Consider the following 25,394-nt stretch of genomic DNA (forward strand, 5'->3'; position numbering starts at 1 on the left):
TCCATATCCATATGCATGTCCGTAGATCGGTGAGCAAACACATGTCAACAGAGACCGGGGAGCAGATCCGTCTGCCGGAGCTTCTAGAGCATTTTGACGAGTTTCTTTCATCTTATTTTTTTTTGGCCAGGGGTGGAGAGAACATGGCCGCGTGATCTATGAGCCGCCATCTCCGGGGGTGATGACAAGCGAGCGACGGCGAGATGAGGCTAAGCTGGGATGTTCGCTTGGCTTAGGCGTTCTTCGGTTCCTCAGACCTCAGGGACTACGTTGATTCAGTTTAACAGGGCCCTCTCACTTTCTCTCACCTCTTTCTTCTTGCCTTGGATTGGTCTTGTTTTCTTTCTATTGTTAGCGAGGCGAAATAAGTGAAAAAAAAGAATGCGCTAGTAGGCCTTCTCGAATATTTAAATGACTTGAGAAAATTAAGAAACACGAGGCGAGTCGGACGAAACGAGCCGAGCAAGAGAGAGACAGGAAAAAAGGAGAGGAGGGTCCAGAAGATGAAGGCGACATGCTTCACCTACCAGTCAAGAGTCTTGGACAAGGGAATTCTGTGACATAGGACATGAGCCTCATTAGAATGAGATCCACCAGGGACTGATATACTGAGTATCGGACTGACGGAGGAGTTACTGGACGTTGTCGTGAGCCGAACAGCAACAGTAACAGACAGCAATAACAATAACAACCCCTCAGCTCAAATTTCCAGGGACCCGGGTCCCCTCGTTTCTTATCCCGGGGCTTACGGATACAAATACAGTACTTTGTACATACGGTCAACGAACGGCGACCCAGAGACTGGGGAGTCCCCTGAGATCAGGCAGGCCAGACCAGGCCCCCTGATATCGGCCCAGGTGGGCGGGTTAGGATGACCCTGGCTTCGTCATGGTGGACAAAGCAGTTTCTCTGGGTTCTGGAAAAGCAAAAGGGGCTTTGCTCGAGGGCATGGAGTCGTCACTCACTAACGTTGCCGTTGAATGTGCATGTCTTGCGGTAATGTAATGACGTGGATATACAGCAAGCTGAGAGAAATGGCGTCTCCTAGGCGATGTTTGTTGATAAACGGCGGGCACTTTAATGATTCTTTTTTCTTTCTTGTCTGTCTGTCCTTTTTAGCAAAGTTTATTGCTAACGTTAGTCGTTAGGCGGGTTTAGTGCCTAGAACCTCACACTGTAGACCTTGTACTCTCCACTGCATCCATTGATTAGGTGGCTTCCCGCCCGACGGGCCGTTGACATGTACTGCGGTAGTTGAAGCAAATCTCATGACAAGAAGATTTATTCTTATTAAGTCGGATCAGTTCCGGTCTGCGCGCAAAAAGGTAAAGTCATGCTGTTTAATTTCACTTGTGCTCATCTCCTGCGCCTGCTACACAGCCGCTCGGATGCCAATACCACGTCGTCAGCGTTGAAGACGTTAGGATGGTCAAAGTGTCAAATTATCATGGATGCTAATTATAAAGTCGGTGCCAAAAAGAAAGCCCCAAAAAGGCTTGTCAACAAAGAGCCGCAGATGGACTGAGGCACGTGGCTTGAGATCATGGTTCATGAGCATCTCGAAATACATACTAACCGACTGTCAAATCTCGCATGAATGTACAGTCTAATTGAAGCCTCGCAAATCTTCTTGGCAGCGCTCCTGGGGAACGATACGACACGACGGGTCATCTCGCAAACTCGCAACCCAAGCTCAGTGCTACCATACAGAACCGGTACGCAGGTTTAAATGCGAGACAAAAAAGCAATCATGGTCATGTCAGTCCGAGCGCGAACACGACAGGTTCAGTTCATGTGAGGTCTTTGTCTTTGTCTTTGTCTTTGTGATCACCTAGCACAACATAATATATGGTAACCTACGCTATGGTATCGGGTCCGTACAGTCGCCGCCAGTCTCTACTGTATCTTTACTAGCATCTCCCGGGGAGGCGAAGCCGGGTCATGTCATAAAAGGGGCCTTGGAGCTAAACAAGACGAAGTAATTACTTTTCCATCGTGCGTACGTACTGTACTGTGCAGTAGACAAACCAAACTCCAAGATGATACGCCGGTTAGGGGACGATACCGACGGTCAAGATTTTCCGGCGGTAATGACAATCAACTCCCTATGATCTATTCTAGACTACCCCTTGGGCATTGCAATAAAAGTATTGGAACAGTGCTACACAATAGTGCAGGTAAGCTGAAAGGGTTCGAGGTTGTGCTCCAAGGCTGGCTACCTTGAATTATACACAGCATGTTGAATTCCAAATTGAATAACGATACAATGCACTGAGTCAAAAGTAGGTTTCATGTATCCCATCGAGTCAGGTTGTCACTAAGAGTCAGTCATTGAACCCAAAAGTAAAAGTAGAGTGTGACGATAAAGGCTTGAATTGTAACATGCACTGCATAAGGATGCCCACCAAAACTTGATTCAAATGCATGTAATACCAGATCTGGATGCAGAGTGATATGCACAACATAAATTCGCTAGATAACAATCCTTTGACCAGAAGATAAACATGATGGTAACGACAACAAACACAACAATTGGCGTGTCTGCGTGCCCAATGTTATGCGGTCCACTGAACTAAACTCGAGCGCTGGGCCCAGCCCAGGTAGATGACGTTGCTGATTTCGCACTGTTGTTGTATTGTCCATATCTGCCACAGTTGAATCTGTAGCTCTTAAGTTGTCCAGTGAATATCTATCAACTGTCATTATGAGATTTTGATTCGATAACCCTTCTAGAAAGATGCCGGCATCGACGTCCAATACAGTCAGCCTCTTAAAGAAAAAGGCTGACAATGCCAAGTAAAGAAAGAGGTGGCTTGTGAACTTGCGGTAGAGACTCGACAGGCCAGGCCAGCCTCCCATCGTCACTTTTTTCACAAGCCCCCACATTGAGCTAGAGAGTTGAGAAATGCATCTCTTAGCATGGAGCCTAATGCTAAGTAAGCACAGTGCTGTATGCATAAGTAAATGATTAAAATCATATAGCAATTCATTGTGGGATCGTGAGGCAAACTCGTAGCATTATATACTTTATGTCGATGCTGTCTGTATATCTCAATATGCCCGGGCATTCAATCTCAAGCTTTCAAGGGCATCTCAGGGGGTCATGCTGATCCACAGTGGGCTTCCCAGCAGGAGGTAATTGAACAGCGCTCAAGACCCCACCAATTTACGCCATGGGTACCTCTGGCGAGTGGCTTGTCACAGTGCAGGCACTGTCAGGACCCTCCATCTCATCATCTCTCATGGGTCCCAGGCTCTTGGGGGATCGGAAAAGTTGGCTGCTCGAGGCATGAGAGACAAAATTAGTGAGTTATGCTTTTTGTATCTGGGGGTGATTCGTGAGACCAGTTATTTTGTTATCTTGAACTTCAAAAGTCATCTTTTCTGTTCCCCTCCCTAGCAAGACCAGACCAGACAAGGCAAGGTCAAGACAAGACAGGAGGGAAAAATTAAGGGCCTCCACTCCTACCTGGGCACACCAAAGATCAAGAACAGAGCCAGTAGCCAGGACAGAAGAGCAGCAAGAAAGAAAAAAAAAGGCACAACGTAACGAGAAAGCGCTGTCACCTCCCCAACCACAAACCCATCCACCTTCTCTTCAAACCCCCGTCTCCCGTCTCCCGTCCGCCGTTTTCCCGTTCCATCCAGATCATCACGGACATTTACTGGGACTTGTTCCATCTTCTTTTTCTTCTCTCCTTCCCCCTCTACCTCTTCTACAACCCCCTTTCCTCAATCCTTCTTCTTCCCCTCTCCTCCCCCCAATTTTTTGTCGACTTCCTCCCAGTCACAGTCACTTTAACCCTCTTCTCTCTCTCCCTACCTTTGATTACATACTCCTCCGTAGTTCGCAATTCTGGTTCGTCCAGAGCTTCAGCCCTTACGTCGACGAAAATCCATCCACGACTTTTTGCAACCAACGAGAGACGAGTTTGCCGCGCGAATCCCAATCCACTCCCCTTTTCGCAACGCAACACTATTTTATTCTTCAACAGCATTCTGAAATACTTTGTTACTTGAAGACGTAGCTGTTTGTTTCCTGGAACATTTCGCTGTCGTTTTGGCTGCACTACTTGCCGAACTACGAGTCAAAAAGTAGCCTCTGACGTTGCTCCGCCACTTTCGCTGGAATCCTGAAATTGACAGGACTTGACTTGCAAAAAGGCCTCCTTCGCTGTGCTGGCTACATTCTCGCCCGCTTGCCACTACAGGTTCACGACTTCAGAACTGCCATCGCCGCCCGCTTTGGTTGCCTAGCGACAACCTTGCAACAGACACCTTAAACAGCACAAACGTTTTTAGTCGAGTGGACTCAGCTGCAAATCTTGCGTTTGACATAGCTGAACTTTTGAGCCTGCTCATTCAAGTCCGTGGCTGCGTCTTGTGCTTCATCTCTTAGCTACACCGCTTACGACCGAAACGAACATCGGACCCCGATCGACGATTTTGATGCCGCATCATTAGCTTTTCATTTATTACGCATCTGATATCTTTTGCGACGCGCATCTCTACCTACGCCAACGTAAATCTTGCGTGGCCCATTACAAAATCCATCAATACTCTGGTATAGTCGACTGCTGGGTAGAAGCAGCAGCTCCTTGCCAAACTGGATCCAATCATCACAATGTCGCAACAACCGCACGACATGAGCTACCTTGACTATGGTGCCTCTAACAACCGTTCCCCGAACTCGAGACAGAACTATGCTACCGCTGGTGGCTTCTCTGCTGGACTCTCACTACCCCGCCAAGCCCAACGCCCATTTGACGCTCCTCTAGGCTCATCTGCGCTATACCCTGCCGACAGAATCGCAAGTGGATACAACCATCGAGGTATGGATAACATGGCCGGTGGTATGCAGGGCTACATGCTGGACAACGGCCAGGCTTGGAACTACAACACAAATGGCGTCGCCACCGTCAACGGAGCCGTAAACGGCCCTGGCCGACAGCGAAACGTGAATCGCCGAGCTGCTCTCCCTCAGGTATGTTGCCACGACAGAATGACAGGACCAAACTGACAGAAAACAGACATGGACCGATCACAGTGGACTTGGCATCCACGGCAGCCACGGTGGTATGCAGGGCTACCAAGGCGGAATGAACAACAGCATGTCAAACGGTAACCTCCGTGTTGAGCACCCAGGATCCCACGGATCTCCCACAGATCTCCGATCAAACACCTCCGATGCCGACCAGCTCATTCCCACTGCTATTGTTATCAAGAACATTCCCTTTGCAGTTCGCAAGGAGACCCTGGCTTCCATCATGCTCGAGATGCACCTTCCCCAGCCATATGCCTTCAACTACCACTTCGATAACGGTGTTTTCCGTGGCTTGGCTTTCGCCAACTTCCAGTCTGCCGAGGACACTCGCATGGTAATTGAAGCCATGAACGGAATGGATGTCCACGGTCGCAAACTGCGTGTTGAATACAAGAAGATGCTCCCCGAAGCTGAGCGAGAGAGAATCGAACGTGAAAAGCGAGAGCGCCGTGGTCAGCTCGAGGAGCAGCACAGGGCTCCTATGCTTCACCAGCAAAGCTCCATTCAGTCCCTTGGTAGCCTTTCTCAGTCTCAGGCCCGAGGACCTTCGCACCTCGGTATGCTCGACGCATCCCGCGTTCAGTCCCCCTCAATCAGCATGCCAGGAGACGTCGATCTGAACGACCCCCAGACCCTCGAGTTCTACACTGAGCTGGTTATGTTCCGCCGTGATGACTCTCGTGAAGTTCTTGTCTTCCCCCCAGGCATCGCCCCTGAGCACCGCCGATCCATCCACATCCTTGCTCACAACATGGGTCTCGAGCACCAGTCCATGGGTGAGGCCGAGTCCCGACAACTTACTGTGCTCAAGAGACAGCAGCCATCGCCCACCACCAACATTCACAGCCAGCCAGCTACCAGCCTTGACATGCACAAGCGTGGTCTTAGCCGTGCTGCCACATTTGACTTTGCTGCGGATCGCGAGACGAGAGCTGCTAGCAGCAACTACTCCCACGCCATGGGTCGACAAGGCCCCACCCTTGAGCTTCCCGGAAGCCCCGATGGAAACAGTATTCCCAACAACCTGCGAGCCGCTAAGAGCTTTGCCGATCTCCGATCTTTCACCCCCAGCCCTTCGCAGGCCTCTTCCAGCTACCTCGCGCCTGCTGGTATGAACAACATGGGTGGCGGCGCCAACGCTCGCTTCAATGACTACATTGGTGGAACCATGTCACCTTCCGGTCACGGCAGCAGTGGTACTCCCGGTCCTAAGAATGACCAGGCTCTTCTCAACAGCCTCAACAACATGAACCTGGGATACGATTCCAGCGCCATGCAGAGCCAGGCACGAAGCACCCCTGGCGCGATCGGCAGCCAGCGCCCTGGTAACAGCTCTAAGGGAGCTCCTGAGCGTCAGCCCCGAGGACCCGAGCTCGAGTTCAACTCTGGATTTGCCGGACGACGTGCTAACGGTCATGCCACTCGCGGCAGCGGTATGTCAAACGAAGTGGAATGATTGAACATGGACTAATTTGGAGACAGACTCGTCGGATAATGGAGCTCGTGTTGGCTCAAGCTCCACCAACGCCTCGCGATATCACTGAGTGTGAGCGTTCGCTGACCCCTGGCGGGCCAAGCCTAGAGCGACGTTGAAGCCAGTCGCCGGCTACAATCGCGCGTTGATTAACGACAACGAAAACGACGCATCTCATTTTTTACATCGCATTTGCTATTACGACTTGTAATATTTACATACCTGGGGAAGTGATGGCAAGATTTTGCCTCGCCCTGTCTTGTTAAACCCCATTGCATATAGTTTACGTGGGAATGGTTTTATGACTTTTGAAGATTGTTGGGGACGAGAGTGGCCCATGAGTGTGGCCGACTTGATGACAGCTACCGATGAGAGAGTATGGGATAGGATATCTGGATACACAATGTTTTCAACACACCTGGGCAACCAAACATGGAAGGTCACGAACCGCTTGGCAACACGCACAAACCGGAATACCCTCGCCTGTACCCCGACAAGACCTACGACCACTACCTGACGATTATGACGCTTTTACGACGTTACGTCTAGACAGCTATACTGGCTTCTCCTCATCAGGCTGTGTACATCGCCAGCGATGGGAGGAGTTGCCTCGGCGACTACAACCTACTACTATACCCACCAAATAATTTCTGTCTAGGCGCTGCTCCTGGCATGACCGCGACGATGAAGACGATATGGAGACGCCCGAGTCCGGCTATTGGACTCTAGGGCACGCAAATGGCGGCTGACGTTGGAGTGAAGGCCGCGTTGGAATGGAAAAGAAAAAAGTTACAATATCTGGTTCTGCATTACTTGCTTGATTTGATTGATTTAGTTGATGGTTCTGTTACAGTTTGTGTTTTCATGTAAGCCTCGTTGGCCGGAGTGATGGGCCTCTGGCACCGTTCGATTAATTCTGGATTTGCCTGGTAGCGATGTTGCGAAGAGCGCTCCGGAGGTGAGGATGAGGGTGCGTGTATGGTATAGCGAGTATAGTAGGTGTTGTAAACATGAATAAGAGGATGATCAGTGAAACTAGAAGATGAGATGAGTGACGTGCTTGTGTGTGGTGCATTTATCGTATATACGTGTTTGCTGTATCATGTTGGTATCATGTCAGTGTCATGGTGAATGACTGTTGCCTGAGGCTATCTTTTGTCCATTTGTTTTATAGATACCTGCTAGTAGTCATGTATCTCTTTCCTCTACAACCATCTATGTTTCTTCTTTCTGCATTCATCTACGTGTTATATGCCCCATAACGAGTTGTCAAAGTATGAGAAAACTCAGTCTGCATGATCCTACAACTTGTCGTCTTGATTATTAAGACATTTCTTCAACGTCCGGCATTAACACCTGAAACGATCTAGTTCCCTTTTCTGATAGGATAACCTCTATCCACCAACAACGACGTCATCTCCACTTGTAAGAGCATTGACTGAGAGTTAACGTTGACGTTGACGTCGATTCCATTCACTGCTATTTATTCTCTTCCTTTCTTCTCTATTCATCATGACTAGTTTCATCTCCTCTTATCTACCCTTTGGAAAATCAGAAACTGCAGCAAACATGGCGACTCCTGAGACCAACAAGCAGTGGACCACCGGTCAGGATGGACTCGACAAGCTTCAGTTTGGAGAGGGAAAGGTCCCACAGCCCAAGGATGGTGAGGTCCTTGTCAAGATTCATGCTGTTGGCTTGAATTATCGCGATACTGAAGGTATGTTGTTGATGGCTTTTGTGAAACAGACTTCATCAAGCTAACTGCTCAAGTCATCAATGGCGATTACAACCACCACGCCTCTGTCCAAGACACTGAAGCTTTGGTGCCCTGTTCTGACATGTGCGGTACTGTTATCCAGAGCTCTTCTCCCAAGCTCAAGGTTGGCACTCGCGTCATGTCCATCTTCAATCAGACTCATCTCACCGGCCAAGTCGTCGAAGCCGATATGGCCTCCGGTCTCGGCCTGCCTCTGCCCGGTGTTTTGACAGAGTACCGCTGCTTCTCCGCCGACAGCCTCGTCACCGTCCCGGATTATCTTTCTGACGAGGAAGCCGCCTGTCTGCCCATCGCAGCTGTCACGGCCTGGATGTGCATCAACGGCATGCGACCTCTAGGCAAGCCCGCCGACGGCGGCAAGAAGAAGGAGTCGGTTTTGCTCCAGGGTACAGGCGGTGTCGCTATCGCCGGTCTCCAGATCGCAAAGGCGGCTGGCCTCAACGTCATCATCACTTCATCGTCCGACGACAAGCTCGAGCGCGCAAAGAAGGATCTAGGCGCTGACACGGGCATCAACTACCGCACGCACTGGGAGTGGCAGGATCCCGTCATGGAAGCCACCGGTGGTCGCGGCGCCGACATTATCTTTGAGACGGGCGGTGCGCGCACGCTGCGCAAGTCGTTTGACTCTGTTGCTTTTGGCGGTTTGATCAACTGCGTTGGTTATCTGTCTGGTAAGGAGGAGGAGCAGGACACTGGTGGCAAGGTTGGTGTTAATGTACTTGCTCTGCGGAGGAACGTTACGCTCAAGGGTATCTTGAATGGTCCCAAGGATCGGTTTGAGGAGATGGTTTCTTTTTACGAGAAGCACGCTATCCATCCTGTCATTTGCAAGACTTTTGAGTTTGAAGAGGCGAATAAGGCGCTTGAGTATTTGACCAGTGGACAACACTTTGGAAAGGTTGTTGTCAAGATCTCCAAGAGCGGATAGATGAGATATAGACATGTATTTAAGGCGATAAACGAATCAACATAAATTTCTTAAATTTGAAGTCACGAGTGAGATTTGTCTGGACCATAGGCAATTTTTACTTGGTCAAGCATGATGCACTGGTATAACACATGTTGGGTTAAAAGACATATATGGGTTTGCATGTATGATACCCATTCCTCGTCTTCCTGTCACCTATATACAAAACACGCTTGCTATTACAGAGTTTTTGGAACAGTCCGTACGTTGGAATCTATAAGATCCAACCTGTTGACAAACGGCGCAAACACGAAATCCTGGATAGGTTTAAGAACAAGAACAGCCTGATTAATACGCCACCCAAGCAAAGGAACCAAAGCCCCAATAAGAGCATCTGTAAGAAAATGGTTTGCCGTTGCAACTATCGTAACGATCATAGCAGCAGGCCACAGAGGAGCCACTATACGCATGAAGCGATGCGGAGAGAAGCGACACAGACAGACAGCAAAGAAGAGAGACGTTCCAAAGTGCAAACTCGGCATTGCGGCGATGGTCAACTGGAAGCTGTTGTTGTTCCAAACGTTGACGTTACTAGCTTTGCTGTGTAGAACATCGACAAAGCCGTACTCGGGAGGCAGTAAGCGAGGAGGTGAACAGCGCCAGAGAGTGACGATGACAAAAGCGATTGCGTTGTCGACTGCAATTGTACGACGGATTCGTTGGAATGTCGAAGGTGGGAGATAAGTGTAGATGTATATGAGAAAGAGTATGCCGACGCTGATGTGGGAGTAGTAGATCTTGGCGAGGATAGACATGAGCCATGGTTGTTCGGACATGATGTATGTCTGGAAATTCCGTTCTATATCGAGACCAAAGAGGGATTCTAGGCGGAGGATTTGAAGAGCGTGATCTCTTGCGCGGTCGAAAATGTCTTCGTTGCCAGCAATCGTTCTGGCTGAGAACGCTCGAAGGCCTTGGTATATCCTGCACCAGATCAGCAACTCATATGTAATGTTTGACTGTAATACGTACCAGTATGTCAAGTTCCAGTACCAAATCTCGATCAGAAACGGAAACGTGTTGAAGAAACGTGAAAGAAGAACAAAGAACAAGTTGGGTGCTTTGCGTGCCGGTCGTTCGTTTTGCAGTAGAGCTGGCTTCAGGGTCGGCGAGTCGATGTATCGTTGGCCAACCTCGACATCCTCTGGAGATTCATTGTATGATACTTGTGTGTTTTTTCGTCTGTTGATGAGGCAGCCTGCAGTGAAGGCTAGGACGATGACTATTACACGACATTAGATACGGGGGAGCGATGGGCTTGGTTGAGACTTGACTTACACACTGGCTCTACCACATTCTTTGAAGCTGTAACCATTGTCGCGAATGACCCTCGTACTAGAAAAACACAAGAATGCCAAGAATATAATGTCAAACTGTATATATAGAAACACAGTCTAAAGAATGTAGTGGTTAAAAACTACCCGACCGTCTCACGACCTAAACCGGAAAGAAAGGAAGGAAAGTGAAGGAGTGAACGGTAAAGAAATGAGAGGGAGATATACATAGTAATAGTCAATCCATGCACATTCATGGCTACGCCCACCACTCACCAAGTCAGCTCGGGTAGACAAAACAGGGTAATCAGGCACGAGACGCAGCAATTCATGACGGGAAAGGCTTGTCATCGGAGAGTAGCTAGCCGCTCTGACAATGCAGGAGCTGGCTATCAATGTTACACAACCTTGCAGATATCTATTGTATGCTCAGTACATGTCAGGAGATTCCATGTGCACCAAGATCTTGGCGAGGGTCGGGTACTACGAACGTATCAAGGGTCTTAGTCTCCTGTCTAGCAGAGGCTATCGGATTATATTATCATCTATTGGATTATGAAACATGGTATGACATGGAAATTAGTATGTACTTCTATGTATAGTATATCAGTACTTGTCTCTATTCTCTCCATAAGCTCACCTCAGCCGTCGATCATATACATATAATGCAGCATGTCACTTCACAGCCAATTACAAACTTACGATATGAAAAGTGCAATAAGCTTAACTCTCGTGCTCGTTACCGTTTTCGCCTCGACATGGTTCCCCGACGAATCAACGCTGCAGCGGCACAACTCACTGCAATCGGGCGAGACTTGGTCTTGGAGGGTTACATACACTGTTGCCAAAGCATGGAAATACACACTGTTGTGTGAACCTGGCGAGAAATCATTGGGTAAAACAATCATGTGTGACGCTTGTGTTGTAGTACATTCATTCACAACTTGAGGTTGAGGCTTGATAGAGTTTTCTGCAAGAGCGTTTATTTTCCACGCTTAACACCAACCAACGACTCAATAAATCATATATATCTCCTACACACATAGAAAAAAAATGCATCCATCCAAACAACCGCAAAAAGAAAGGTCTCGGAGGGAGTCGAACCCTCGCTGGCGGAATCAGAATCCGCAGTCATAACCGTTAGACCACGAAACCCACAGGAAACTCACGCTTCTAACCATGAGAATTTGTTCTGTGACGATCGGTTTGGTTTTGCAAACTATATTTGACTGACTTGAGGCGAAACCATGAGTTATACTCTGAGCTTCATGATTTTGACCTATATCTATAGGCTCAGGATTATCTTGATGACAATAATTTGAGGCCTTAGTGAAAGATATCATCGAACGTTATACCAGAGTGTTTAATTCAAGATGATTTCTTGATCCGGCGGTTCGGGTTTGATTTTGACTCCAGGATCAAGAGTCTAATCCCACGTTCCGAACTCCGGAGTGCGCGGGCACGGCGACAAGGTTTATCGAGATCAGATACAAGGTATGATCTATAGTAGAGACCTCGGCGTGGAGAAAAAGACTGGATAGACTCAGTGTTTAGCCTCGGTATGGGATAACTGTTAATGATATGACATGGTATGAGTTTTTAGATTGAGTCTCCATTCATACTCCATTCATGACATGATACGAGACGACATATGTGCAATCACTTATGCTACCTCATCAACAACATGTGTTGTTCACAGTATGATTTGCCCACCTCATCTACTGGAGTGTGTTACCAGTCTTCTTGATGATCGTTTCCAGTCGAAACAAGAAGCTCGAGGACTCGATTTAGACAATGTCACACGAGAAACCACTTTGACTTCAAGTTTAACTCTGCCCCCTATTCTAGGGCTGAAATACCACGCAGCCAAAAAGCTTGTCTGACATGATATTAGATGCTCATTTGCCAAAACATGTATCCATTAACATCCGTGGCTTCCGAAGTGGCTTGAGAAATGTTCAGGGGATGCCATTCTGAGGCTCTTGAACATGAAAGTAATATCGACAATAGTTCCACCAAACGTTAGGCACGAATCTTAACATCTCAGACACCACATCTCGTAGCAACTCATACATTAATTACCAAAAAAACTAAATCAGAAAGAAACATGTCTGTTCCCTCTGTGTCCTCCACAAACACTCCATCCCCATCCTCCCCTTCTCCGGGGTATCATAGCATCCCAAATGAGAAAACAAGTTGCACCAAAGTTCCGATACCTCCAATGCCTTCGCAAATAACATGATACCAAATCGCATCGCGAGAAACGTGCCGCGACACCATAAAACATCATCATCTTTCTAATAATGCACATGCATGTCTTTTTTCACCAATCGTGAAACGTTTTGAAATGCTCCCATGTGAAATCATATCCCTCAGCGTGATGTACACTGTCGCAGACGCAACCTCTAGCCCACGACAAAGCGCCATGTTTCCATGTTCTACCTCGTCAGACAAGAATTTGGTCGTCAGCAGGACTTCCTCCATTTTTTAATGCCAGACAACGGCGTTCGATTACTCGTAGCGTCTCGGGGCGCCACAGATGTCAAGCACACGTTCAGATGTTCGGACAATCCAGTCGAGCTTGGCTCTCTCGAGGTTGGCGAGGAAGGGATCCGTAGGGAAACCGTCCTGGATGCCGCCGATGAGAGGCTGAATACGTCCAATGAGCAGCTGCATAGCCGAAGTCGTGCTCTTGATAATGTCGCGAGCGCCGGATTGGTCCCATTCCTGTAATAAATTAGTTATGTTTATGTAGTTAGGTAGGTTTAAACTTACAAAGGTGGGAAGGGCCTCCGCAAACGCGTTCAGTGCCATTTCGATCCATTCAACTTCCTCCTTGAGACGAGCGTTTGGCTTCAGATTCTTGGAGATGGTGGCAATCACAACAAGCAGAATCAGGAGAGGCATGTTCTCAAACTTCTTGGGGGGGAAGCGGCTGAGGCAGCGACGGAAAATCTCTTCCTCGCGACCACTCTGAATCCACTGAATCATGGCATCCTGGTAACGGCCCTCTTGAATAGCCTGCTCGACAATTCTGATGCGTTGCATCAAGTCATGGTCCGCTTCAGGCTCAGTCTGGTTACGCTGGCTAGCGTAGGCACCAGCAAGGGCACCAACGCTCGCAGTAGGAGCAACATAGTCTGAAGCCTGTTGGGAGGCCTGGGGGCTGTTCACATGCTGAGAACCACGAGTGTACTGAGGGCTACCAATGAACTGTTGAGCTTGGCTGGCCGCCTGACTGGGGTGGTAGCTACTGGTGAGGCTTCCCTGAGGTTGATGATGGCTGGAGGTGGCATATCCGTGGTGTGGGATAGGTTGACCGGGGCCGGCATTCTGAGAGATTCCAGAAAGCTCATGGACAGGTTGTTGCTTGAACTTGAGGAACTCTGCGTGAAGCGCCGCCTGAGATGCAGCCATGGTCTCGACAATTCCGGAGAGATGGGTGATGTGAGACGTGAGCTGGTCGATCTTGACACTGTCGGCGGCATGCTGAGACTTCATGTACTCAAACTGGTCATGGTACTGTTGATGCAGCTCACCAGCAATACGCTGCGACGCCTGGGTTGCAATGTTAGTGAAAGCAGGGGTGAGTCGCTGAGTCAGTGTTGCGACAACTTCCTGCTGGACACTAGTGGCAACATTGTTTCCAACTCGTTCCGACATAGTCTTGACAAAATCGCCAGAGCGCAGGGACCTGTTGAGCGCGTGAGGAAGGGAGTTCTGGATCTCCTTTTGCACACAAGAAGCAAGGTGAGGCTGCAGCTTGTTATCGAGAAGATCGGTAACAGCGGCACCAGCCTTGTCTCCAATGGCGGGGATAACGAGCTCAGTGAACTGGTGGTGGATAAGAGCCTCCAGGACCTTCTGAGTGTTTTCGTTCAGCACCTCCGAAACCATATCAAGGAGTTTGAGTTGGTGCTGGTTGAAATTCTCGTCCCGAACACGGATATCGTCATCAATCTTGCCATGAAGGTTCTTGAAAGACGACTTGAGCGTCTCACCAACGCTCAGGTTCAGGCGGCCCTCAAGTCCAGAGATGGCAGCATCGAGTGCCTCAGAAGAGACAGCAGGCGTAGCAGTGTTGTTTGCGCCCTTGGCATCCTTATTGCCAGCACGAGGTGTGGCCCCGTTGGTGGCAACATCACCCTGGTTCGCCGCGTTCTTCTTCTTTCGTGACTTTCGCTCCGGCTTCTCAGACTGGGACTCCTTGGCGGACTGGATGGGCGTTTCAGCTTCCTTTGGCTCACTCTTTGCCTTGGCTTGGACAGCCGGTTCGGGTCCACGCTGAACAGACTCGGTCTGAGATCCGGGGGTGGGTGCTGCGTTCTCCTTGTTGGATCCACGGTTGACGATACGAACGGCAGGTTCTCCATTGCTGGCCGGAGTTGGGGCCTCGGCAGGCTGGGGAGCCTTGAGCTTAGACACAGTGACGACGTTTTGGGCGACGGCATCAACTGCATCGAGGACCTTGTTGTCCTTGGACCATCCAAGCTCGGTCTGCTTGACAAGAAGGCAAGCAACGCCCTTGGAGTGCATGGCATACAGCTCAAAGAGTGTGGGCTCGTCAAGATCCTGGACCATAGCAGGTGTGCCGAGGATGTCAAGACTTCGCAGAATGCCCCGGTTAGCGAACGAGTACTCTCGCACACCACTAATGACAGCGGTACTATCCGGCTGCGGGATGGAGGAGTCTTGAGCAACAAGTCGCTGGATGTACTCGGCCTGGGAGACGCTCTTGAGGTTATACTTAGGTGCCGACAAGTGCGCAAAGTAGATCGAGTTTCGGGTGGGGTGGCCAATGACGATCATGCCAGTGGCGGAGTGGTACATGACACTACAGACGGCGTCCGACTCCTTGCTGTGGGGTAGGTTGAACTCCTGCACAGGCTTGCCAAGAGCAAGATCCCAAAGCTGCAGGGTGTGGTTCTGCTTCATTCCAACAATCATGTATCGGAGAGCACATCGCTTCTGGTAGGGTCGCTGCTTGTCGAGGAGCAGGACCGAAGTGGGCCAGGCCTTCTCACCCTCAGGAGTGGTGGCAAGAGTCATCAAAGGCTCCTTGACCTCGAGAGAGGTCTGCGCGGGGATAGGAGCGCGTGGGTCAGAACCCTCCTTGACGGCGGTCAGGTCTCGAACATCCCAGAACTTGACCCGACCAGACTTATCAAGAGAGACGATGACAGAGTCGTCCTGACTGAAGGTGAAGTCCTTGCCGGCCTTACCAGTGTTGATCTTCAAGGAGCATTGCTTGGCAAGGGTTTCCGTGTCGACAACACGATCATGGCCTGGCTTGAACAAGTTGTTTTGCAAAATGTAAGAAGGCCAGATGAGGTTGATAGACTTGCCGCGACCAACAGCAAAGTACTCGGGGTGGACTGTGGAAGTGCGAGCGCGGGTCTTGAGAACACCGCCAGGGGCGTCACCCTCCTGGGAGCTCATGGGAGGCAGAGCGAAGCCGTACTGCTCCATATGAGTATCCTCGATGTGATCCTTCTCGCCATCGCGAATCTGAACCCAGTAGACGGTGCCACTGATGCCAGTCCCGATAATGGCCTCGCGGTGAGCGCCTTCGTGATCGGCGGGCGTGACAGACATGGCGACGTTGAAAATGCGATCCTTGGTGTCGGTAAAGATCTTGGCATCCTTACCATCCTCCTGTCGGATGACACGGAGACCTCCTTGCTTGGACATGCCGTAGGCCATGTAGTTCTCTGTGGCAGTGTACAAGTTGCGATCGATCTGGTCAAAGTCCTTCTTGAGTCGAGCGATATCCATGATAGTCTCGTCGCGGAACTGAGGTCGCGGCTCGGTTCCCTCCTCTTGAAGCGTAATGGAGATCCACGGCTTCATTGGGAAGTTGAAGACCTTGACGGGAGGAGTCTCCTTTTCCTCAATGACGACAATCTCGTCCTGGTCGGCACTCTCCCAGCTCTCGGCGACACCCTGAGCCGCTTCGTCAACAATCTCACGAACGGTCTCGGCAACCTCGACTGAAAGGGCGGCCTCGAGAACACCTTCGTTGTCGCTGCGGTCGAGCTCAGCCTGAATGGCCTGAGCGGCATGTTGAGCACTGTCCTCGAATTCCTTCTCGGACTTTGCGTTGCGCATTTCGTTCAGGCCCTGGGCAATTTCAGCCTGGGCCCGTTCGTACTCAGCGCGCTCAAGTGCCTCGGTGGCGTCATGGTCAGCCTGCTCGGCAATGTCCTCAACTGCTTCCGCAACCGTCGCCTTGGGCGCGGAATTATGGTGCTCGAATTCGGAGACGGGGGGTGTGCCCTGCTTCACGGATTGGTGAGACTGAATAGACGCAGTTCGAGTTGCTTTACGACGGATCTGGTGAGGCGAAGTTTGGTAAGCAGCTCGCTCACTGCCAGCGCCGACGGAATGGTCGTGGCGGTGGGAGTGATGAGAATGGTGCGAGTGGTGCGAAGCAGCGGGCGAGTCCTTCTTAAGGATCTGGAAAGGCAAACCACTAGGTGACTGCGCAGCGTGACCGTGACTCTGGCTCTGAGGAGAAGACTGAGCAAGGTTTCCCAGCAGCTGCTGGAAAAGAGCTGATGCATCGGTCTGGCTTTCCTGAGAGGGATAGTACGAGTCGGAAGCGTTGGAAGGCGCATGGGAGCCGGCGTACGAATCGGTTTGACGGTGCTGGTGGTTGGAGAACTGGCCGCTGTGCGAATGCTGGTGCTGACTGTACTGCTGCTGAAAAACGCCCGAGTAGCGGGCGGTTTCGGGCGGAGCGTTTCCAGGAGATTGAGGGGTGAGGTTCGTCGAACGTGAACCCTCGCTCAGAATGGAATGCTGCTGGTCACCTTGGCTAGGTTTGGGGCGGTTGAGTAGGTTGAGCAGGTAGGAGCGTGTATCAGCAGGAGGCGAACCGTTGCCAAAAGGCTGCTGGGGGTGGGCCTGTTGCTGTTGATGCTTCTGCTCCTCAGGCTCATTGGCGCCGCGCATAAGAGCAGCCAAGAGACCAGTGGGATCAGCGGAGGAGGGCGAGGGCTGGTGAATCTGAGCCGGGAGAGGGCTCTGAATGATTCCGCGATCCTGCTGAGCATGCTGCTGGAACTGATTGAACTGATGCATGTCAGGCGACATCTGCTGGTGGCGCTGCTGGGGAGAATGCTCCTGTTGCTGCAGCTCCTGAGGCTGCTGGACGGGCTGCTGCTGTTGCTGCTGCTGCTGCGGGTTGTGGCCGTGAGCGCGAGCTTGCGCAGCCTGACTCTGCAGCTGGGAGCCACCTGAGCCACTGAACTTGAGAAGGTTCAGCAGGTTAGCAGTGCGATCAGTGTTGCTCGCATTGTTGTTTGCCGGTGGGGTGGGAGCCGGAGGCATGTCGAGATTATCCATGGCAACAGCCTAGGAAGGGGGGAGGTAGCGGTTGCGGACTCGAAAAGAGCTCCCGCTTGATTTTGGGGGTTTGTTTGAATCTAAGAGTGATTGAGAGACGAAGATTCAAGGCGGCGAAAGGGAAGCGGAGGCGGAACGAAAGCAAAGCAAACGGGCCGATCAGATTCCGATGAGAACGCCAAGAGGAAAGGATGAAATGAGATGAAGAGGTGAAAAAAGAGAGAAAATAGGATGATAGAATTGAAAGGGCGGGAAAGCAGATGCGATTCTATTATTATTTTTGCTCTTTGGATTCTCCTCTTCAATGGTGAGGCGAAAGGTAGGTTTGGGTGGTGGTTGACCTGAGAGAGAGAGGGAAAAAAAAAACGAAAGTCGCGAATGGATGATGATGACGGTGAAAAAGAGGTACCTCTCAGTACTAAAAAATGGCTGGTAAGTGGCACTGGCGCTGGCACTTGGCCGGCACTGGCACAGAACTGGCACAGAACTGGCAACCTTATAGACTTGGGCTTGGGTACCTGTGCTTTGAAGGGTGTGGTACCTTTCTTAGCTCCAGCTCCAGTTCAGCAAACACCTAATTCCCGCTAGTTAGCTTTACTTTGGTAGAGAGCAAAGAAGGTGATGTACGGAGTAGTAGCAAGTGGAATCATCTGTGCATTGATACTAGTGTTTGGGGTTTGCTGAAGCGAGTGTTCTCCAGATCAGATCAATCATCAAAGTCAAAATGCACTGACCGATGCTGCAGCAGCCCAAAACTTGAGTGAGACTCTACCTGACAAGGAGGGAGGGAGGATTATTCCCCGATTGCAAGGTATGGAAGGTAACACACACGGGGGAGGGGAGCTAGGGGTACAGGGATCGAGTGACGTGGTTGATTCGGGCTGGTTGATTCGATTTTGTGTGTGTGTATGTGTTGCTTGTACCTCATAAAATGTCGAGTTTCTTTAACCTTGTGTATCTCGACAGTTGAAAGAAACAATTTACAAGCAAATATCTAGATTAGATTAAACATCCGACTTTACCCGTTAACTGCATTCTACATGTTCTTGACCAAATGGCTTAAAGTGGCTGATGTCTTAACTAGAGCTACTAACTCCATGAACCGCTTCAGCCAAGACATGTACATAACAGTATCATTTAGCGCCCAGACTGCCAGCTGTCAAAAGTCACCGCCTCTTACGCCATTATTGGACAGGCAATTGGTACAGATCGCAGCACATCTGGTATCAATGTTGGTGACTCACACAGTCTAATCAAACAATAGACATTCAGACATTCAATCCAAACCTGACAAAAGAACAGAGAGAAACTCCTGACTGCAAGCTTTGGGTCACAAAAATAAATAAACAAAGAGTTGAGCCTAAATGGTATAAACTGACCTATTAATTTCATCTCTTATGTCTCTAGCCGTCAACTTTTCTAATACCCTGATGCATACCGAGCACATGCAGCCAAACTGCAGGCCAAATGACAAACTGCTTGACTTGCCGCCAGACCTTTGTTGAAGAAATTCTGAGACCAATCGACTAATCTCTTGTCGTAGAGCAGCCGTAAGAACTCCTCCATCCCCGGCCTGGGCTATGGAGTACTGGATAACAGACAAGTTGACCTCGAAAGTTGGGATACAAAAATAAATAGCCTGAAAAGTGTCATCTAAATAGTATAAACTGATCTACTAATTTCGTCTCTTATACTTCCAGCAGCTACCCTGAGGCCGTTATCATCAACTTGATTGTTAATCCTGGTCTAGTCTCGCTTGCTTAAGGCCATCCCAGTCAAACGTTGATACGAACCGTGTTCAACCTATGAACCAGTCTCTGTGGAGTTTACCTACATACTTACACTTTACCATGCCCGCTTAACAGCAGACATGGACGAATTAATTGTCTCGTCTATGGCCATGGCTACTTTGAAGTTTATCGTTACCCCAAGCCATATTCAGAGTTGCAACATGGCTCTACCAGCTTAGATTCACCATACAGCTTAAATGATGCATATCCAACAGGAACAAACTTGCCATATGACTGCCTTGATCTTAATTACATACAAACACGACAGTGAGATGCTACAATTGTCCAAAATAAAAATAAAAATAAAACCTCCAGCTGATACCACATCCCATGTCTTCTTCTTCTTATATCGACCCCCAGAGCCTCAACGCACTAATTCAACCGAGACTAAGCCCAATTTGCTCCTCCCCCATATCTCCATCTCCATCTCGCCAAAAAACGACGTAACACTCTCTCTCCAAACCCAAACCGCCACCAACCAAACTTCCATGTCCCTCCGACCGAGTCCAGTCTCCCATCTTCAACAATCCCTCCCAATTTTTGCGCAAAGCCCGCGCGCAAGACGGCAGCAACATCTCTAGCGGAGAGACACCAAGTAAATAACTCTACCAATATAACCTACATACCTATATCTCGACATTACATGCACGGCGCATAAGGCCTACTTCCCAACATGTTTTGTCTACGCAGGTAAACACCACTACCGACTAGATACAAAAGACCAATACTCATTTATTTATTTGTTAATAGTTGGCTTCCGCTGCTCTTTATCCCGACAAACGCTTCGCCCGCCTTCATCTTCCTCTTCTTCATCTGCACCTACTTCCTCAACCGACCCTGCGTCTACTGCTCCATCCTGCTGCTCATCCTCTTCCTGACCTCGTGCAACTGGTCCGACCGATGCTTCTTCGACTTTAGCAGCAACTGGTTCCTGCCTCGCCCGACAACTCAGATACCACCATCCGACGAGATTGCTGAGGCCACCTTCAACTCGACCGCTTTCGAAATGGTAAACACCACCGTCGCGGCAATCGTGAAATCTGCTAGCGAGGATCTTGAGGCGAGGAGGGTCGAGTGGTCCGGGCTGGGGATCGAATGGCTCAGGAATCTCTTGGGCAAGAGGGAGTGGAGGATTGATTGTATGGATATCTACATTCGGCTATAGGGGATGCCCCTTTTGATATTCGACAAAGGAGTCAATATACCGTGGCCCTAACGAAACGTACATTTTATGGACACGCATCATCTTGATCACTTAGACAGGGTCTTGGCAAGCGTCTTGTATACAGCATTAATACATCACAAACAAACAAATCACAATCTTGCATCATTAAGCATAATGTTTCTATTCTTATCATATCGACTAGTCACCGTAACAGGCCACTCATTATGTACCCTTCATGTATCATTCAAACTATCAATCATTGCAACAATACCCGCCATTTTCATCAAAAAGAATGCGTTCTAGGTATATCCTTCGTAACAACTTACATCAAGGCATGTAAAACGTGGCATCGCTTGCAAATATCTCAAAGCTCCTCATGCTTCTTCTCCTCTTCAAGAGCACCCGCTGTCTGTTCAGGGGCGGCCTTGCCAAACCACCAAGCCTTTGGCGCGGCCGACTTGGAAGGCGTCTCATCTTGGAGATCACTGAAAGAATCAATAGCAGGTGGCGCAGTCACCTGAGCAGCTTGCTCTTCCTTGGTCTCCTTGGCCTCATCGGCCTCCTCAGCCTCCTCGACCTCCTCGACAGTGGCAGCTTCTTCTTCTTCTTCTTCAGAAACAAGAATAGTCTCCTCGGAAGGGGGTGCCTCTTCCACGTACTCCTGTTCAGCGGAAGCCTCCGCGACCTCAGAATCCTTAGAATCCTTAGAATCCTCAGAATCCTCAGAAACAACCTCAGCTTCGGCTAACACACTCTCCTGGGCCTGCTCCTCGACAACTTTCTCATCATTCTCGGCCTGCTCCTCTTCAACTTCTTCATCACTGACAGCCTCTGCAGCCTGTGTCTCGACAGAAGGCCTCTCGGCATAAACAGTCGCCGTCTCGACAGAAGTAACCGTCTCCACGACACGAACAATGCGCTCTGAGCAGGAAGGCGCCTCAAGCGAAGGGATAGCATCGCCAATGGCGCTAGGGGCAGAGCTGTCGTCAACAGACTTGACTTGCTCATCTTCGGCGCCATCCTCCTCAGCAACATCTTCCTCCTCGGTGGCAGGGGTGCCCTCAACAATGACACTCTCCTCAGGAAGATCAGACTCAACACCACTCTCCTCCTCGACAGCAGCAGCCACAGAAGCAGTGACTTCCTCGATAGGGTTGATAGTCTCCAAGCCCATTGCCTGTGTTACTGTAACAGTAGGAACCTCTTCATTCCTGATAAACTCGAATGCGTCGGGACTTTGTCGGGATCCAGGACCTCCGCGGATAGCGAGGAGCACAATGAGAATGCTAAGCAAGCCGATCAGGATGTTTTTCTTATCTTGCATCAGGACACGGGCCGACTCAGCCAATAGCTCTGGGAGAGAATCCTTCGTTGCCTTGGCGGAGCCGTGCTGTGACTTGAAGGATCGCTGGGCATCTTCATTATGATTTTCTGAAGCCGGAGGAGCATTGTCTCTCTTTTGGTACTCTGCTTTGGGGGAAATAGATGGTTCGTCCATGCGAGAAGTATCGGGCGAACGCGCACCAGTTGATGCTGCCATACTCCTTTCGCGTTCTTCCTGGAGGTGCTCATCGATATCCTTCTCGAGATCATCAAAAGATCTGCTTTGCTCAGCAGCATCCTTGGTGATGTCGGCAGCATGGCTTTCATCCATACTGAGGTCCTCAATAGGTCCATGGGGTTCTCCCCGTCTCGTAGACACGCGTCCTCGCTCCCTGGATTCGAACTCCCTGCGCTCCTCTTCCAGCCTGACGTATCTCTCCTCCTCTTCAGCTTCTCTCATAGCCAGGTCTCTCTCCTGGTCAGCCTCCAATTGGACAAGTTCATGATGGGATACGGCATCGACAAGAGGCTCGAGTTCAACATCAACTCGCTCCATCTCTTTCCAGCAAGCTTCCCAAGCGCCGCCACGGATCAGACCGTTGCTGGCGTATACCTTGACACGGAAGATCTTGCCCTGGCCAAGAGACTCGTAGTGAATGTCGGATTTACAAGTCTTGCACCAATGAGTGGGTTGTGATTGGCGACGACTTTCCCTGCGCCTCTCGGCTTCTTCTTCGTCTTCGTCTTCATCTTCGTCGCTCTCCGAGTCTGAATCCTCAATAGTCATCATGTTGGAAGGGCCGAGATAATGACCGCATTCGAGGATGCGAGCACGACGCCTCAAGGGAAGCTCAAGTGCCTCCAGTAACCGCTCCTCGAGAACCTCATAGTCGTTCTGAGGATGAGGCAGGAGGATACCACGTTCAACGGTGGTATCTGCCATCCGGTTCTGGAGTGTGCGCCAAGCATCTTTGATTGTCTTGCATTCCTTGCTCAGTTCCTCTGGATCTGCGTTCTCGAGGACTTCGCCCCAAGGCCACCTAAGAGGAAGTAATGTGACATGGAGAAGGACAAGTGGCGGTGTAGATCTCTTGAAGCGAGGCGGTGTCCTCTTGGGCGAATACTGCTCTGAAAAGCGAGGAGAACTCATTCTAGATGAGCTTGGGAGAGGTGCCCTTCGACCAGAGCGAGGAGAACCACCGACTGTTGAGCCTGGAGGCGATGACATTTGCATAGCCTTGACGGAAGAAGGTGACCGGAAGATGGGCCGTGGGTTACCTCGAATAGTGGGGATAAAATCCTCGTCTTCCCTGTCGTATTCAGAGAAGCCAGAGATGCCAGAGATACCCGAGACACGGGGGGACCTGGTCATCCGGTGCATGGCATCCTGGGCTTTCCGGTGATCGCCCTCGGATACGGAACCCACTGAGCTTCGAGGACTTCGGTCGCTAAACACGTCGTCTTCGTGCTCGTGATGGGAGCTGTTCTCACCACCCTCGTCCACACCGCTCTTGACCGAGCGAGCCATGTTGGCGTTTGATTGCCGCGCACTGATGGTTTTGGCGTGGGATATATAACTGTCGTCGTCTACTTCGGAGTAGCCGTCCAAAGATTCTCGCTTCTCGTGATTGTCAATCTGAGAGGCGATATCGCGGGCGACTTCCTGAATAGCTTCAGAGCGAGTGGATTGACGGTCTGAGTAGCTGGATCCGGAAGAACCAGAAGACACACGTCTCGACCCAGAGATTTCTGATTCTGTTTCAGAAAATTGTCGCTCTTCAATGTCTGCGATGGACTCTTCAAACTCGGCGGACGACTTGTCCTTGTCTTCCTCGACAGGCTCGTCGTCGTCGTCGAGATCCTCGGCGGTAGCGTCTGGGACAGAAATATCCTGGGTGGAAATATCTGCCGAAGAGGTGTCCTCAATTGGAGCTTCGGTAGTAGTATCCTCAGCAACAGTGACGTTTTCGACAGGGGTAGGTTCCTCGTCGTCCTTATCTTCTGTATCGTCCAATGAAGGCTCTGGGGCCAGGGTGTCGATTTCAGCCTCGGATGCAAGTTCGTCTGCTTCAACTAGTGGCTCTTGAATTGGTTCTTTGTTGTCTTTTTCTAAAGTAACTTGAGGTTCGGCTTCGTGGTCGGATTCGATTTCAGAGTCCGAGTCGGATGATTCGTGTTCAGATTCTGAAGCTGGTTCAACCTTTGCTTCAGCCTCTGGTATAGCTGATTGGTCGGATTCTTGTTCGATTATGGTAGATTTATCCTCTCCGGTAGCTTCAGTCGTAGGATCGACCTTGGCTTCAGCCGTCGAGTGGTCGTGGTCTTCTTTATCAATATGGGTGTTGAGGGGTTCAGTCTCTTGGTTGGTGGTGGTTTCGTCTTGCACCTTTGGCTCCTCTGGGGCCTTGTTTTCGTTATCGTCCATAGGATCGCTTAAGCACGATGGATCAACGTGGATCTCAAAATCGAGGTCGTCGGCCCTGATAGTGTTGCGACGGGGCATCTGACGACGAAGGGGAAAGCGGTCAGTGGGTTTTTGGTGTATGTGTGTCGAGTAATTTGCAGTGACACACACACGATAGAGAGAGGATTTAGATTTAAGAGAAAAAGGAAAGGAATACGGAAGCGAGAAAGAGAAAGAGTTCGAGGGATCTTCCTGGAATGGTGCAGATATTAAGGTGTCGATTCCCCAGACGCATGGGTTGTGTGGCAGCGGATGGTTGGTCGAGGACGTTGGGACTGACCCTGGCTATTGTTTACATTTGTTGCTGGGTCGACGACTGTCTCTGACCTAACGATCCCGTAGCATTTGTCTCAACAACCGCCAACATTTGCAAGCGGAAGATGGCCTATAATAAAGTAACGACGAACTATTTTATGCCAATTACATATGCCTCTGGGTATACGTAAGTCTCCCATAAAAGAGCTGATGAATTGATGGCTCTTTGTTGGTATTTTCTCTCGCCATTCTAGCAAACTCAGCTTCCCATGTTAGTGTAACCTTTTGGGTGATGTCATTCAATTGGACGATCCTTTTCACTTTAAATCAAGCGACTAAGCGATGCCCAGCAACCGAATAAACCCATGTCATCTTTATGCGCTTCCATCACATCAGACCATTCATTCATTCAATTGTAAATCAGATATCATTGAATGTATAATTCACTCTGCTGTTCCCTTCACCGCTCCATCACCAAATAATAGAGACTTCCCTCTTTAGGGTAGCT

General features: G+C 49.9%; 6 protein-coding genes and 1 non-coding gene across 7 annotated transcripts; 3 read left to right on the forward strand and 4 right to left on the reverse strand.

Moving 5' to 3' along the window:
• Positions 1–4,624: 4,624 nt before the first annotated feature.
• On the forward strand, positions 4,625–6,588 carry FGSG_01629 (uncharacterized protein; the record flags this gene model as incomplete). The annotated part of the gene is made up of 3 exons (XM_011319151.1): positions 4,625–4,984; positions 5,031–6,477; positions 6,527–6,588. The coding sequence occupies 3 exons, from the start codon at positions 4,625–4,627 to the stop codon at positions 6,586–6,588; spliced, it is 1,869 nt and encodes a 622-aa protein (XP_011317453.1).
• Positions 6,589–8,047: 1,459 nt separating this feature from the next.
• Positions 8,048–9,300, forward strand: FGSG_01630 (uncharacterized protein). The gene is made up of 2 exons (XM_011319152.1): positions 8,048–8,238; positions 8,292–9,300. The coding sequence occupies exons 1-2, from the start codon at positions 8,088–8,090 to the stop codon at positions 9,227–9,229; spliced, it is 1,089 nt and encodes a 362-aa protein (XP_011317454.1). The 5' UTR covers positions 8,048–8,087; the 3' UTR covers positions 9,230–9,300.
• Positions 9,301–9,447: 147 nt separating this feature from the next.
• On the reverse strand, positions 9,448–10,583 carry FGSG_01631 (uncharacterized protein; the record flags this gene model as incomplete). Its single annotated transcript, XM_011319153.1, has 3 exons — positions 9,448–10,192; positions 10,241–10,490; positions 10,547–10,583. 3 exons carry the CDS (start codon positions 10,581–10,583, stop codon positions 9,448–9,450), a joined length of 1,032 nt encoding a protein of 343 aa, XP_011317455.1.
• Positions 10,584–11,625: 1,042 nt separating this feature from the next.
• Positions 11,626–11,697, reverse strand: FGSG_20534. Its single transcript has one exon. It is a non-coding gene; the product is annotated as a tRNA-Gln (tRNA).
• Positions 11,698–12,619: 922 nt separating this feature from the next.
• Positions 12,620–17,889, reverse strand: FGSG_01632 (uncharacterized protein; the record flags this gene model as incomplete). Its single annotated transcript, XM_011319154.1, has 2 exons — positions 12,620–13,269; positions 13,318–17,889. 2 exons carry the CDS (start codon positions 17,887–17,889, stop codon positions 13,054–13,056), a joined length of 4,788 nt encoding a protein of 1,595 aa, XP_011317456.1. The 3' UTR covers positions 12,620–13,053.
• A 2,262-nt stretch (positions 17,890–20,151) lies between these two features.
• FGSG_01633 (uncharacterized protein) lies at positions 20,152–21,004 on the forward strand. The gene is made up of 2 exons (XM_011319155.1): positions 20,152–20,369; positions 20,430–21,004. Exons 1-2 carry the CDS (start codon positions 20,353–20,355, stop codon positions 20,842–20,844), a joined length of 432 nt encoding a protein of 143 aa, XP_011317457.1. The 5' UTR covers positions 20,152–20,352; the 3' UTR covers positions 20,845–21,004.
• Positions 21,005–21,208: 204 nt separating this feature from the next.
• Positions 21,209–24,670, reverse strand: FGSG_01634 (uncharacterized protein; the record flags this gene model as incomplete). The annotated part of the gene is made up of 1 exon (XM_011319156.1): positions 21,209–24,670. One exon carries the CDS (start codon positions 24,668–24,670, stop codon positions 21,209–21,211), a length of 3,462 nt encoding a protein of 1,153 aa, XP_011317458.1.
• Positions 24,671–25,394: the final 724 nt, after the last annotated feature.

The sequence above is a fragment of the Fusarium graminearum genome, chromosome 1, assembly GCF_000240135.3.
Source record: "Fusarium graminearum PH-1 chromosome 1, whole genome shotgun sequence".
Lineage (NCBI taxonomy): Eukaryota > Fungi > Ascomycota > Sordariomycetes > Hypocreales > Nectriaceae > Fusarium > Fusarium graminearum.